This window comes from Crassostrea angulata, chromosome 8 (assembly GCF_025612915.1).
Source record: "Crassostrea angulata isolate pt1a10 chromosome 8, ASM2561291v2, whole genome shotgun sequence".
Taxonomy (NCBI): Eukaryota; Metazoa; Mollusca; class Bivalvia; order Ostreida; family Ostreidae; genus Magallana; species Magallana angulata.
The window spans coordinates 7,541,182-7,557,222 of NC_069118.1; the positions used below are offsets into that span (position 1 = coordinate 7,541,182).

General features: G+C 35.0%; 1 protein-coding gene across 1 annotated transcript; it reads left to right on the forward strand.

Moving 5' to 3' along the window:
- Nucleotides 1-6,334: 6,334 nt before the first annotated feature.
- LOC128159053 (neurogenic locus notch homolog protein 2-like) lies at nucleotides 6,335-15,937 on the forward strand. Its single transcript, XM_052822092.1, has 12 exons — nucleotides 6,335-6,750; nucleotides 9,277-9,431; nucleotides 9,656-9,788; nucleotides 9,871-10,019; nucleotides 10,264-10,400; nucleotides 10,982-11,104; nucleotides 11,687-13,618; nucleotides 14,046-14,207; nucleotides 14,302-14,446; nucleotides 14,580-14,733; nucleotides 15,175-15,269; nucleotides 15,557-15,937. The coding sequence occupies exons 1-12, from the start codon at nucleotides 6,703-6,705 to the stop codon at nucleotides 15,729-15,731; spliced, it is 3,408 nt and encodes a 1,135-aa protein (XP_052678052.1). The 5' UTR covers nucleotides 6,335-6,702; the 3' UTR covers nucleotides 15,732-15,937.
- Nucleotides 15,938-16,041: the final 104 nt, after the last annotated feature.

The window sequence follows — 16,041 nt, forward strand, 5'->3', positions numbered from 1 at the left end:
ATCCAAGCTAATTTGTTGAAAAATCATTTTCTGCCAAATATGGTACAGGCTTAATATAATACATGTATGTTACTTTACAGTATTATATCCCTATCGTTTAACCTTAAAATTTGACTGGTTCTCTATTTCTTTATACAGAGTTCTTCTTCTTTAAAGGAAGTGAACATGAAAAAAATAATTGTTGCTTAATAAATTATAAAAGCCCTTTGAAACTTAAAAATGAGGTCTGTTACCTATTTGTTTATTTCTATCAAGAGATTTTATCAATTTAACACTCTCAGTGAAAAGTTTATGGAGGTAATCCATTATTCCCCAGCATGCATCTGTTCTCTGACGTAGATAAGCCACATTGCTGCTGGTGACTGGGTCAATGTTGGAACTAGGCCAGTGTTTATGTACAGAGTTGATAAAAGTTGAGGAGAAAAATTATGCCTTGATGCGAAGAAAAATTTTGTGTACTGTCATGAGAAGACAAGGATTTAGTACATCCTCAGATAACTATTTATGATTTGTACAAAAAATGAATATAGATAAATTAATTTGTGAAATATAAACATTCCAGATGTTTGTACGGAGATGCATGTGGCAGTCAGTGTTTTCATAAGTAAAATGCTGTTTTTAGATTTCAATTTAAATTAATATAAAATTGTAATTCCATTTTCCATGTGGGGTTTCTTACCGTTACTTTTTATTTAAATGCCCTGGAAATTTTTCTGATTTGTTTTTTTTTTTTTTATACATAAGATCTTGATGATATGTACGCCGGTTCTGTTTATGCTGTCAGAAGAATAACAGGACTAAGACACTTTTTAAAAGTCAGGATGCTGTGCAATGCACCTTGTGTGCTCATTTATGTAGCACACATAATGTTCAAACTCATAAACAAGAAATTCCCGAGTGCAAGAAAAAATAGGTCACAATAACACTGATCCACGGACATTCCATTCTAGTTAGGCCTACATGTCACATTAGCTGCTGGTGGGAATGCATCATTCTGAGATCCAAAATCTTCCTCCATAAACACTGTTTAAAATGACAACTCTTTACATTCCTTTCAAGTATCCATTCACATTTTGATGATGGCATTTTAACCCTGTTACTACACATGTGTAAAAATGCAATGTGTCTCACTGACGGCAGCATCAGTGCTGCCCTCTCTTAGATGCTTAGAGATAACCCAGCAGGGAGGTAATGATTTTAACAATATGGCAGCGCTCATTGATTGCAAGAATTAGTTATTCTAAGTGGTATATCTTTTTACTGAGGAAAGCTCTGTCTAAACGGTTTTCAGATATCATTATACACATCAAACAGACAAATTTGAGCCCTTAATAATTTTTTCATGTTCACTTCCTTTAAGAGATTCATATAGTCTAAAAATGGCAATGACCACCCAGCCCACTTGACTTTAACTTTATAGCTTTTCATATTATCATTGCATTGTAATAATGTTGTAAGACTAAAGACAGACAAAATTGATAAGTCAGTGCTTCATATTATTTAACATTTTCAGCTTTTATTAGCCTTATGCTTCATATTTTCCCACAAAAAGTGTTTTAGTTTTAAGGATTGCCTAAAACAAGCTGGTCTTGTTTTTTTTATTTAGTGCATTAAATACTTTTTGTCTTCATTTCATAACATGGACAATAGATTAACAATCACTGCCAACTAAGAGGGGGTTGTTCTTCGTCATTCATCAGTTTATCTGCCAAATTTGTGTTTTAATTACTGTGTGATGTTGTATTTTTAAGTTTCCAGCAATCAATATTGTCCACAATCAATATGATTTAATTTTTCATTAATTGAATTATTTTATGTTTGATAACTACTGTTCCGTTTTTCTGCATTATGTTCCCTTTTACAAGGAGTTCTAATGGATCGTGTATTGTGTGGTTGCTATTAGAATGACGACAATTTCATAAAAACAGAGCACTATTGGAACTTGGAATTGGACAAAAATCCAAGAAAAAATACTGTTGAACTTTGATATCTCGAACACCAATACACATGCATCTCATATACAATGGATATGTCGAAGTGATTTTTAAGTCCCAACCACCTATTTTTTAAGTATTTTACCCGTGATATCTCGAATACTCTGATATCCTGAAGTTTTTCAACAGCCCCACGTAGTTCGAGATAACGAAGTTTTACAGTATTTCCAAATTCCAGTAAAACTCTGTAGCAACAGTTCTTGTGTTGGTTTAATACCTTGGCCATGTTGATATTTTTTACACATTCCATGTCTGAGGCATTATAAGTGTTAGACAAAATACTCAGTCGCCATTTTAAAGTAGCTTGCTATTTTTCCAATGTTTTTAATTTTTTGTTAATTATGTGAATTTTAAATTAAATTTATTTCACTCCACATCAATTTAATGGAAAATATTTCTAAATTAAGTTATGAATAATTATGTACCGTAACTGTTGATACACATGTAGTAAGAAAATTATATAGACATGATTGATGAAAGATGATGATGTATAATACATTAAGTTGAATTTCAATAAATTGGAATGGTCTTTTTTAATAAGTTTTTTTCTGGTTAGCTGCTTAAAAGACATAATTTCATGCATTTGAGAAGTATTATATATTTTCATTCCAAATGTAACATTTTCACAAGAAATAGCTATTTCTGTGTACCATGATGAACAATATTTATTTTATTTTATTTGTGAATCATGATTCATACTTCATCTTTAGATATTTTGAAATATTGTATATTTGTACCAGACTCATTATGACTTAATTTGTCTTCTGTGAAAACTTGCTTCCCACCAGTATTGTACTTGGTTGTATTTGTTTGTAATAAATTTGATTATCAGTGTACAACTGTGTTTATGGCATGTATACTTTTCAGTAGAGTGTACTTTATGATGAAAGCTCAGTGAATGCTTGTTTAGTGTAAGATACAATTTGTTAGCTCAGCTGCCGCTATCACCTTTTGTCTGTTTAAGCTTTTTCATTTCTCTCAAACTACTGAACAATGTCAACCAAACTTGGCACACAGCATCATTAGGTGAAAACCTGTCAAGTTTATTCAATCAAAGGTCACACAATCTTATTAGCAAATAATAGAAATAGGGCACGGTGGTTTTTTTTTCAATCTTCTCAATGAGAAATGACAAGTCATATCATTTTTTTTTAAATTTTCTTGTAGCTTTTTTAGATACATCATGTATTCTCAGTCTATAAAGAAGATTGGTGCAGAAAGAGAGTCCTTGGAAGTTTTTATGGAAATTCAGAGTTCTTGGAAATTCCAATATTTAGGGGTGTGGAACTTGGAGGCTACAATTAATATAAAACGGACAAACCTGTAACTTTAATTTTAACTTCACTGTTAAGTTCCACGGGCAAACCATCAACTTTTATTTCACTGTTAAGTTCCACGGGCAAACCTTTAACTTTAACTTCACTGTTAAGTTCCACGGGCAAACCATCAACTTTTATTTCACTGTTAAGTTCCACGGGCAAACCTTTAACTTTAACTTCACTGTTAAGTTCCACGGGCAAACTTTAACTTTAACTTCACTGTTAAGTTCCACGGGCAAACTTTAACTTTAATTTCACTGTTAATTTCAAAGGGCAAACCTTTGACTTTAATTTCACTGTTAATTTCCACGGGCAAACCTTTAACTTTAATTTTAATTTCACTGTTAAGTTCCATATTTTTACGTCGATTTTTCAGATCTCGAAAAAAGTAAGGGGGCTCAATGATAATTCAATTTTCTATACTAATATTTGAGAAAAAGTGGGGGGGGGGGGGGGGACGGGAGGGAGCAACCTGATGAAACGTACCCGCAAGATGTATGCAGAACAAATCTTTTTTTTTGGGGGGGGGGGTTACTGGTACGAAAAATACTTTGGGATTTCAAGTTTTAATTGAAGTTAAGATTAACAATGGAATCAAGAAAGCATATATGAAGCCTCAACTTCATACTCAGGAACTTGTTTGGGTCAAAGTTGAATATACTTGTGTCGTGAGCACTATGACTCATTGTCTCTTGTTTTGTGTTCATTTTGGTTTTTTTGATTAATATTCATGCTCCTCAATTAGTAAAAGCCCGAAGCACCATGCACACATTTATTTACCATTTCATTTAAACATTTTAGAAAAATTATAGTCAGGAATACAAGTATTTTAACATTTAAATTGTATCCCCAACCCTTCCCTATTACGAGCATCTATTGTTTGTAATATGTAAATTGGACAAGAAGTTATAAAAAACTCTCAATTTCCTTTTGCACTTTCTTTCAGAATAACAAACTTAATCCAACTACATATATAATTTTCCCCACGTGTAAATCAATACTCGTAGCACTTAGTATATTCAAAATAAAAGTCAGTGAATTGGTTAAATCAGAAATTGTTGAACTTTTCTATAATGGTACTTTGCACTTTATTATCTATAGACTATATATAGCATATAACAATTTCTTTATGCATTGCAATGCAGGAAATTGCTCGAATGCAATCTTCAACTTTAGATTGACAAACATTTTTTAAAAGTTTAAGGTTTTCAATTTGACAGGCAGCTTGTCATAATGGCTCAAAACCTCGTCGTCATTCGACTCGATAGGCATTGTATCATGGACTGAATTAATACTTATTGATCAAGTGTGAAAGTAAACTGTTTGAACGCCGGAATATATAACATTCTTACCTATACCTACCGGTCAAAAACAATGTAAACAAAACATTCTGTCACCTACTTCAAAGAAAATAAATTGTACATGTGGTGAGTTCGAGTCCAGCTGGGGTATTTACAATATTTACCTTCATAAAATATTCATTCCTAAATGCGTTTTTTAAATAATTGAACATTGTACAGAGATGATTACTGTATATATATATATTTAACTTATGTTGCACTCGCATCCATATAGTACACTATGGTTTCACGAATACTAGTATTCACTGATCACTCATTTTCGTGGATTTCGTCGTCCAGTCAATCCATGAATTCAGATGTTCAGTATCGTATGAGGTCTGATACCATATTGCACTGATAGATCATTGTCCACGAATTCTTGTAACTGTAAATTTTTACTAAATTGTCCACGTATTCGTGTAACTGTAAATTTTTACTAAATCCACGAAAATTGATGCCTACGAATATTGAAGAAACTGCAGTACTTGAAATTCCTTTTTGTGGGGTTTCTATATGTTACATTAAGGCTTTGAATTACATAATATTGAAACCTTTTTAAAATTGTTTTAACAGTTTTAATTTCTAAGAGTTTTAAACCTTTACAGTAACATAATATATATATATATTATAGTTTCGGTGCTTTGCCTTTAAATCAAATCAGGACCTATCACAAGTAGTTATGTATTTTCCAAAGCATGAAAATAAATTGCCTTTTCACGTTTTTAGCCACAGGGAAGTTCAACCCAACACAAATCAGCTAAAATAGAACATATATATATGCAAATTATTTTCTATACTTCAACTATCAATTAGTCACAAATGTCATATAACTTAAGAATAATTGTAAATTTCATGCAGCGGCGTAGCCAGGGACAAAATATTTGTAAGCATGGGATGGGGGTGGGGGTGGGTAGCCCCCTGAAGCTTAGCACATTTTTAATTATTGCGGCAGTAATTTTAATCTATTACAACAATGTACTAGATTTAATACCTCAGTCATGATATTTTAACATTGTACTTACAGAAAAAGCTCTTTTAGATATACATTTTGATTTTGTTTTTTCTACATAAAATGAAATATACTGGATCCCCAAAAAAAAAAATCAATGAAATTGAAAACAAAACACACACCAACAGATACCAAAGAAACAAGAAAACAAATGAAAGTTTTTATATGAGGCAACCACGACTGGCAAAAGGATGATAGTGGGACCTTTGACTAGATTTCTTTAATTACAAGTTGCAGTTTTTCTTATACCGAATTCATACCTGGTATAAATGTCTAACAAAGGAATAAAAGTTGTAATTTACGGTTGCCGCATATTTATTGCATGTTTTGTAATAATTTTATTTTACATTACTATGGCAATTAACTTTTCCCTTTACCAGGTCTAGGCAAGCTGCGTTTTTGGAGGTTAGATTTTTTCCTCCAAAATTCGAGGATATTTATATGATAGCTGCAGGTCTGAAGAAAATTCAGACGGACGACCTGGTCGTCGACCGATTTTTTTAAGGCCGTGAGCTACAGACCGGCAGCTAATTACTAGTAATTTACTACATGTATAAGTACAAGTTTGGGATGCTTCAGGAAAAGTAAAGGCACCCCCCCCCAAAAAAAAAACCCAAAAGACCCCTAAAAAACAAAAACAAAACAAAAAGTTTTCGGGATTTGCAATGAAAAAATAATGTTTTTTTTTTTTAATAACTTGAGATTTAGAAAAACAGTTTATAAGAAATTGCTTACAGTGCTTCCATGTAGTTTCGCCACTGAAGAATCAATTAAATATGATTATAATATTATAATATATATTAATATTATGACTAAAAAAAATAATCCGACCATTTCACAATGAGAATGAAATGAAGATCAGCCCATGTTCCGGTACTAGTTCGCACTGCCTTCCCCATTGGATGTCACTTCGTCAGCTCTTTCTCCCCCGAATCTCGCGCGACCATTGACGAAGAGGAAACGATCCCACTTAACGGCCTCTTCAGCAGACGTAAATATTGACAGAGCGAGAGAAAGAGGGGAGCCCATTCTGATACGAGATGCTGACAATGGAATGTCTCCTGATATTAATGGCTTGTCTGATCGCAGTAAGTACTGAAAGAGAGAGAGAGATTTAAATTTTGCATTTGTATTTATTATATAAGAAATATTAGTTGGAACCGACATGAAAGACTTTGACAAAGTGAGATTGTGAATTGGTATATGTTTTAGTAATGTTATAGGAAACTGTATCAGTTCTCTGTCCTTTGAGGTACAAATCTGTTCAAATTGACAAATCGCTGTGCACTGACTAGATCATCGACCATACTGCAGAAATGTCAATCGATATGTATATAGGTTCTGTTTTGGGAATTACACAACACGCGCCTCGACATTTCGGATTTGAAAACACTATATCATGATTCTCTGATGCAACCATTATGCGTCAGCGCAACGCATATATATCTGCAACAGTGCAAACTAGAATTTGATGAACAAATGTTAGCTTGCACTGTAGCAGAGATAAGCGTTGCCCAAGCATTATTGATGAAAGCTTTTTTTAAACGTAAAAAATCTTTGTGAGATTGTAGAAAGTGATTTTGAAAATGTTGACATTTGTCATAGTTCTCAAACATTGTAAAATAACGTAGATATATCCAAAACCATTGCACAAGTAAATAGTTAGGAACTGCGCGACTATTCGACTGTTTTCATACGCCGCATGTGTTTGGACAGCTGAATATAATTAATATACAGATTTCATTCGCAGTTTCAGATTGTGTATCTTATTAGATATGATAAGTGTCATATGAACGTTGTTGATATTGACGTTTCTTTGAATGCGTCTAAATTTGACCCAGTTAGAAACCTTGTGATTTGCGTTTGAAGTACCTGTCACTTGTAAGTTTTTGTATCTCATGAGATGTCAATGGACGACAAAGAGAGAGAGAGTGTGTCAAAAAAAAGCGGTATAATTGTTATTGTCAATTTAAAGTAGATCTAAATTTGCAAAAGATCATCAGTCAAGCATCGCCATGCAATTAAAACAACTTGATTCGCGTGTACATTTTGGGTAACTGGATTTTGATTCATCATTCGTAAGGACCAAGTGTCTATTAAATAATCACAGATCATTTTTAAGTAGAACCATTACTAGATAAAACTTTTATCGGATAACGGCCTAATCCCCAATCGAACACACTTGTGGTTGTCGATCTATGACGAAATGATGTCATAACATAATTAGAAGATAACTTAACGATACCCCTTTAGTTCATTAATCTTAAGGTTGTTTACCGGTTAGTGTCCAGCTAGTTGTCATCAGACCAACAACTTGTGTTGATCTTGGAAATGTGGCAAAATGATAATAATTAGGTCAAGAATATTCACGTGTCTCTGGCACGTTTGATTAAACGTAAAAAAAGAAGATTAATAAATTGATAGTCAATTTTATACGTGAAGTAGAATTTTATCTCGTTGTACATATTTTGTGTGTTTTTCAAAATTAAATAATGCCGACGAAGATCGTAGGTCAGTCTATCTATACATCTATATTACGTCACTGATAGGTACTTTACTCCCTTTCAGACAAAACTTAAACATATATTTGTAATTATATTATACTTACATGCAGTACACTGACCACGCAGTGACAAAAACATGAGTCACGTGACTAACGAGGTTTACAAACTTGACCTATATCCAGAGACTGTCCAGTGTTACACAAAGTCCACTCTTACCGGAAGTGTATTTTGTTCAGTTTTAACAAAGTACTAAGTAATAAGAAGATTTTGTTCCCACAATTTTTAAGACCATGTTTATGTTATGTTTCATTAATGAAAGAGCAAGCAATAAAGTATAAGATGATTTTTTTTGTACAAGAGTTTGTCATTTAATTCTATTTCATGAATTGATAAAATCGCAAAAGATTCTAAGTTAAAGTTGTGATATTGATTAGAATATGTTGAAAATATAATTATCATTAATTAATGCTTCTCATATTACCATAAAAATTATTTGAAAAAAGTAAAGTCATCTTAAAAGATTAACCTTAAAAAGGTTGAAACAGAATCTTATCTTTCTATATTATCCACTGCTAACTCTGATAAATTAAACAAATTTTACAGGAATTTTATGAAAATGTTGCTTATAGCGTTCCATCTATAAGGGGGAAGCTGAATTATATCAAAACCCCTAGCAGAATATACACTTATAGCTACAGGATACATTCAGATTCAGGTTCGGGAATTTTAGGCTAAATCATGGAGCTCTAAAAGTAAATGGAGTATTTTGTTTTTGAAAATAAAAGAACCGACTTCCCATGACTATATAAACAGACGTTTAATAATCATCCGAAAAGAAAGTTTGCTATTTTAGATTGTGAATTTGTTCGAAATGTTATTTTAAACATGCACAGATAACACCATTTTTAATTGAATCCCATCCTTTTACATTTTACGAAAGGTATCTGTATACACTACTTATACAGTGCGATCTTTATATATTGCCACCGATATTTCTGAACATTATATAACACAATTCGTCGTAATAAGGTCTGAGTGTAGGAATGCAGCACTACCTCAGAGACGACAGAGTTATCATAGGCATATCAAAATGTTATCGTTTTATTACAGGTGTGTAATGGTTCAGGGAAGGTCTCCCTCCAAATGATCCGTTACTACAACCCCGGGGGTCGGGGAAGTAACGGCCATCCCTGTGACGGAAAATTCTTCTTCAGCGGGAGTGACTGCGATCACCGCTTCATTATTTGCCTCGACGAATCAAATGGGTAAAAATAACGTTGTGTGTTATACTATCTTCGTTATCAAAATTTATGTTTACAAATACAAAGTTGTTTTTTTTTTATTTTTAACAACTGTTTATTAGATAATCAAAACTTTTTTTTATTACCTGTATTATATTTAATTTTACCTAACCACTAAATTACCATGATATTCAATATTAAACTATATGTATATATACTCTTTTGTACCGTATTAACCCTATTGACAGACCTAACAGCGTCTACAGGTGCCCGTATGGACGGAAATCCACCAATGAAGTCAGTAACACTAACAACGTCTACTTCGGTAGCTCTGTGGGGGGCGTGTCCAATCCAATGCTGTTCCCCTTTGCCATATGGCAGGTATAAACGACATTTCTTGTTTTAATCGGCAAATTACTTAATACATATATTGTGTGTAACATGTTTTTTACTCTACTTTCAGGGAAGCATAAAAATCAAGGTGGAGGTGTGGGACTCTGATGATAATGGAGATGATCATGTCGACTTCCTGCATTCCATGTTTAGAGCAGTTCCTTACTATAACGCCTCTTCCGCTCACGCCATATCGCACACACTCAGTGCAAGAACAACGTACGAGTCTCCAATTTTTTTTTCTTTTTTCTTTAGCACGATAGACATATTACTGTTAACATTTCTTAAGAGTCATTTACACAAATGTCTTTTTAAACTTATACAAGTACATGGTTTTTAAATCTTGACTGGAATGTGTTAAATTAGATTATAATGAAATGCAATTCGAACTGTAACAATAAAGTCCATCATTGAAACATAGGCAAAACAGATAAACCTAGAAAGAATGGTCTTTCATTTTTAGACTGTGGCTGAAGCTAAAAGTTTACTGTGACAGTGATTTCTATGGAGAGAGTTGCGCCACCTTTTGTCGACCACGTGACGACAGTTTTGGACACTACTCCTGTGATCCTAAAACTGGATCAAAAATATGTTTGCATGGTCAGTAAATTTTCTTTTAACTTTTAAATACAGGGAAGACAACATGAGAGGCATTTTATGTAGAGTTAATCATGATAACAGCAAACACACTTATAACGAATTCATGCCTACAGCAAAGACGGGTTCATTCCCCTTAATACCTTAACTATGTACTGTTGCAAATTATTATTTGATGTAACGTATACCATTTATCAATTATAAATAAAATTTAGTTCGTTTGTTTGCGTGCTATAATTATTTATAGAACACGTGACTTAATTGCTATAAATTACGCTGGTCATACGAATCCGGAATCGGTTCTCGCTATAACCGGAAGACACGTACATCGTGAAATCCCTCAGGGGATATATGTATTGGTATGTCGGGTGAAACAGAACGACTTGAAGAAGAAGTGCAACAAGACGACTAAGAGGAAACAGAAACACTACAGCTGATGAAGTGGTGTTGTCTTGTTATTACATAGAATAAAATTAATTTTATATTCGGACAAACGCAGCGAGGGAGTGGAATTTGCTCATCCCTGTTGTTTCTCTATAATCGTGCTCTACTGTATCACACTCTTGATAACTTCTTACTTCCAGGTTGGCAGGGAACACTTTGTCACGTTAAGATTGACCACTGTCAAAGTTCACCTTGTCTGAATGGAGCCACATGTCTTAACTCAAATGGAGGCTTCGTGTGCGTGTGTCAAGATGGCTACAACGGTATGACCGCTTTCCAACAAATTGTCTCTGTGTATTGATATTGCTTTAGTGATATAGAATTCCTTTTTATTTTGTCGTGTGATGAATGAAATTATATCCTGTATCGCTTCCTGGTGTCGTTGTAATTTTTCTTTGCCATATGTAGAAGTTATCAATCCGCCACTGCCGAAACGGAACCATATTATTATTAAAGCACCATTTATCAGTATTGAAACCCTGAAATGGTAGAGTGCAATGTTGTTCATCTGCAAATAACTAGTATTCATTCATTAGCTGATAGAATAACGCTAGCTTTAAAAGTTACACTTAATCCCTCATCAACTCATCGCTTAAGTTTATTATAAATTAGATATTTTTTCCGCTCACCAAATGCCAGATATAGGGTACTTTTGTCTGCATACCATAGGATTTTTGTGAATATTTGATTTAAAAAAAAAATGGATAGTACGCAGCGTTTTATAAAATCATAAGTGCTATCTATCATTTCATATGGTCTACCAGCAACTACATATCACTAGTATACCTCTTTTCATCACTCCATTATGTTTTATTGTTGTGTTGCAGTAGTCTTATTTGTTTTAGGCACACGATGTGAAACTGATGTTGATGATTGTGGACCATCTTCTTGTCATAATAATGCTACGTGTATTGACTTGGTTAACAATTTTCAATGCTTGTGCTTGAATGGGTTTACTGGAAAAATATGTTCCGAAGATATTGACGAATGCAAATCGCACACGTGTCAAAATGGTGCCACGTGTCAAGATCTGATTGGAGGATTTAGGTGTCACTGCCAAAACGGCTGGACAGGTACTCTTTGTGATATCAATGTTGATGAATGCAGTAGCAGCCCCTGTCATCAGAATGCTACATGCATTGACAAAATCGACAGCTTTCTCTGCAGCTGTCCTCTTGGCAGGTCTGGAACTTTCTGTGATTTAGACGTGAATGAATGTCTTACATTTCCGTGCAATAATGGAGGAACATGTGTAAACAACGACGGAAGCTTTCATTGCGCGTGCTCTGAAGCCTGGATTGGAGAAGCATGTGATGTCGATGTCAATGAATGTGAGAACGATCCTTGTCTGCATGGAAACTGCACCAACCATGACGGACATTTTTCTTGTGTGTGTACCGCGGGGTGGTCCGGTACACATTGTGACGTTGACGTGGATGAATGCATTAGTGGTCCATGCTCAGGAACAGCAACCTGTAAAAACAAGGATGGGAGCTTTATATGCCTATGTCCGCCTGGGTTTTCGGGTCAAATGTGCGAGCAAAACATTAATGAGTGTGAATCGAATCCCTGTATGAACAATTCCACATGTAAGGATGGAGTAGACGATTTCTTTTGTTTATGTCCTGTAGGATATAGCGGCAAAACATGCGAAAATGATATAGACGAATGTATGTCCAACCCTTGCCAACATCATTCTACGTGTTTCAATACACCTGGATCTTTTCAGTGTCTTTGTCCAGTTGGGATTCATGGTGCCTTGTGTGAAGTAGATGAGAACGAGTGTGAGTCCAGCCCTTGCCATGGGATAGCCACCTGTGTGGATGAGGTAGGAAGGTTTAGCTGTGTCTGTCCGCCAGGAATGGAAGGCTTTCTCTGCGAAGTCAACATCGACGATTGCGCGACGTCACCATGTGCTGCTGGTTCAACATGTGTGGATGAACTTAATTCTTTCAGCTGTATTTGTCCATCGGGGTTTTCTGGGCGGCTATGCGATGTTGACATTGATGAATGTAGTTCAAATCCGTGTAAGAATCTCTCGACGTGTGTCAATAGGATGAATGGGTTTGAGTGTATTTGTCCGAGTGGCCTGTCCGGAGTCTATTGTGAAAACAATATAGATGAATGCTATTCGAACCCATGCCTAAATGGAGCCACGTGCAAAGACGTTTTGGATGGGTTTTCTTGTATTTGCAAGCAAGGCTTTTCTGGAAAGCACTGTGAGAAAGAAACTGACGAGTGTTCCTCTCATCCATGTCAAAATGATGGGACCTGTGAAGATCGGATAAACGGATATCAGTGTCTGTGTAGTCTTGGGTTTACCGGAGAGAACTGTGAGCTCGAAATTAATGAATGCTCCTCCAATCCATGCCATAATGGAGCAACCTGTGTGGATGGAAAAAATGGATACAGATGTATATGCCTTTCTGGGCATACTGGAGAACACTGTGAAACCGAAATAGACTTCTGTGAGTCCAACCCATGTTCCGGAGAATCAGACTGCGCAAACTCCGTTAATGGGTTCACATGCCAATGTCAAAACGGTTTTCGAGGAGACGTTTGCGATGAAGATGTCGATGAGTGCGCAAAATCACCTTGTGGTACAGGCACTTGCGAAAACTTTCCTGGGTCGTTTACATGCGAATGTCCAGATGGTTTGAAAGGAGATACGTGTGAGGACGATATAGATGAGTGTTTAAAGAGTCCTTGTCAAGGCGACTCTACTTGTGTCAACGAATTTGGAACCTTCCGGTGTTTGTGTGAATTACATCGGTCAGGTAAACGGCCAGGTGTACCACTATACTACCTTTTCTGAATTTCTAACACTCTGTGAAAACTTTGACTTCAATCTGACAACATACAGTTCTGTATAATGGCTCTTCACACTAGTTCTCATTCTGACGGCAATCTTTTGATCTTTGATCTTCAGAACACTCTTTCTACTCTTGGTAAAATATAGTTTTCTCTGATACAAGTATTACTATTACTTTTTTAAACTTTGTCAGTTTTTGACATCATGCATGTATCGGAAAGCATGTTATTATAAGTGCATGCTGGATTGGAAAGGCTTGATGCTATGCTTTTGCATGGAATTCTCTTGGTTGAATTTCGTCGATTTCATATATGATACATTTGGTACGTCAACCTTGCAGGATTTTATGTTGTTTTATCGTAGAATGACCATTCTATACAATATCATTCCAGGAACACTGTGTGAATTTAAAAATAATTGTTTTAACAACCCTTGCGAGAATGGTGGAAGGTGCATAGTCAAAGAAGCCGGTGAAAGCCAGTGTGACTGTATCGATGAATGGACGGGTCCAACATGTTCACTGCTGATACCGCCCGGATGTAGGGCAATTACAGGTAAATAAATCCCTCCTAAAAATGAAAAATCGCCCACCTTTTCTCTGTAAGACTGTATGTCTTCATTTCCAAAGCAATGAATTTTTTTCTACAGTCAAAATGGACAAAAACCTCGGCCTAGAGGAGCTGGAGGCGTTCGAAGATAAAATTAAGATACGTGTTGCGAACAGATTTAATGTGGATCAGGTTGACGTTTACTTGAACGTTAATAGTACACCTAAAGTTCAGCAAGAAGAAAAGTAAGTATTGATACAGCAAACAACAGCGACCTTCAATTTTCATCTGATATTTGCATAATTCTCTTTACAGCGTACGTATCATTTACTACCGTTTTTAACAGGCAATATAATCACTTAATTAATTTTTTTACAGCGTGTCAGATACAACATTGAGTGTGAGAGCTTTTGTCAAAAGTCGAGCTGTGTGTTTTGACGAGCTGCAGCCATTGTTAACGGAGGTTAAAAGTTCTCTGATGACCGGAAGCCAGCCTCGGAGTGGCTTGATTATACAAAAGACGGACAATGAGGTAAGAAACTTGCGCAGTACGCGTATATTTTACTCTCCACTTGTTATTTATGCTGACATCCGCCGAAACATTCTTACTCCTTTAGAGTTTCTTTAGGATTTCAGGCTTCAAGTGATGGTTTGTTTTGACCTTGGACAATACGATTAATCAATTTAAGAAAATGTTATTTAAATAACATTGAAACTTTTCTAATCCAAAGTTCTGAACACAAGTGATTTTGATTGGATTTTTGGAGAGATTAAGGAACATTTCATTGGTCAAAAATGTCATGCAGTTTTATATTGCAAACATCAATCGATTTTAAATTAAACATGTTCAACCTATTTTTAAAACGACTCTTTGGTGTTGCCGTATCTTTGATACATGTACATGATGGAACTTTGCTGCATGCAGTCATCAGTTTTATTATACAAACATTAGTATGCCGAGTGTTGCTTACAGAACTGGTTGTCTGTGAATTGGTACGTGGTGGTGGTTGCTGTGGCGTCAACCATATTGTTTATTCTGATCATAGTCCTGGTCCTGAAGAAGCGCAGGTAAGTATATTATTTTAATGTAACCTCTAGATAACCATGGGTAGATCAGAAAAAGAGGCGGTGTTAGGGAGTCTAGATTTATTCAATTAAAATTGTGAAGTTACCAAAAACAGGTGTTGGACACCCCCCCCCTTCAATAAATGAAATCATCAAACCCCTCGTACTCTCCTTCAAGGAAAATATCTGGATCTGCTAGTATGTACTTGATTATGAAAACTTCACAGCTTTATTGTATTGGTGGTGAAAATTTTCTCTCTTAAAGCATCGGTGTATATTTTTCGTTACAGGCAAAAGACACTTGCCATAAATGGAAGCCGTCGCTATAACGTCGACTCTGACCTTTGTCACCTTGATGAAGCCAATGGTTTTACTCCGATCACTTTTGAAAATTCACTTTATGCAACAGTTCAACCTGACGAACAAATTAGAGTTTCTACCAGATATGATTTTGATGACAGCTGACAATAACATGTCTTATGAGAGAGAGAGAGAGAGAGAGAGAGAGAGAGAGAGAGAGCACACTTACATCTTTTTCTTCTTGTGTTCATTTCAAACATTGCAATGTATGTATTATGTTTATTATACTTACTTGTCCACACAAATTTTATGACAATCTTGTATAAGTATTTTGTCATATGAATAAAAGAATAAAAAATAATCAAGTACAAGATCAAATTATTGTTTCATATGTCAACAACACACCTAAATGTATATCCAAGAAAGTGTATTTAGTTTGGTTTTATCCTCTTCAAATTCTTGACAAACTCTTAAA

Coding starts and splice junctions, on each gene's coding strand:
- LOC128159053 (XM_052822092.1), top strand. CDS start 6,703: ATGCTGACAATGGAATGTCTCCTGATATTAATGGCTTGTCTGATCGCA. Junction 6,751..9,276: donor TAATGGCTTGTCTGATCGCA/GTAAGTACTGAA, acceptor GTTTTATTACAG/GTGTGTAATGGTTCAGGGAA. Junction 15,270..15,556: donor CTGGTCCTGAAGAAGCGCAG/GTAAGTATATTA, acceptor TTTTCGTTACAG/GCAAAAGACACTTGCCATAA.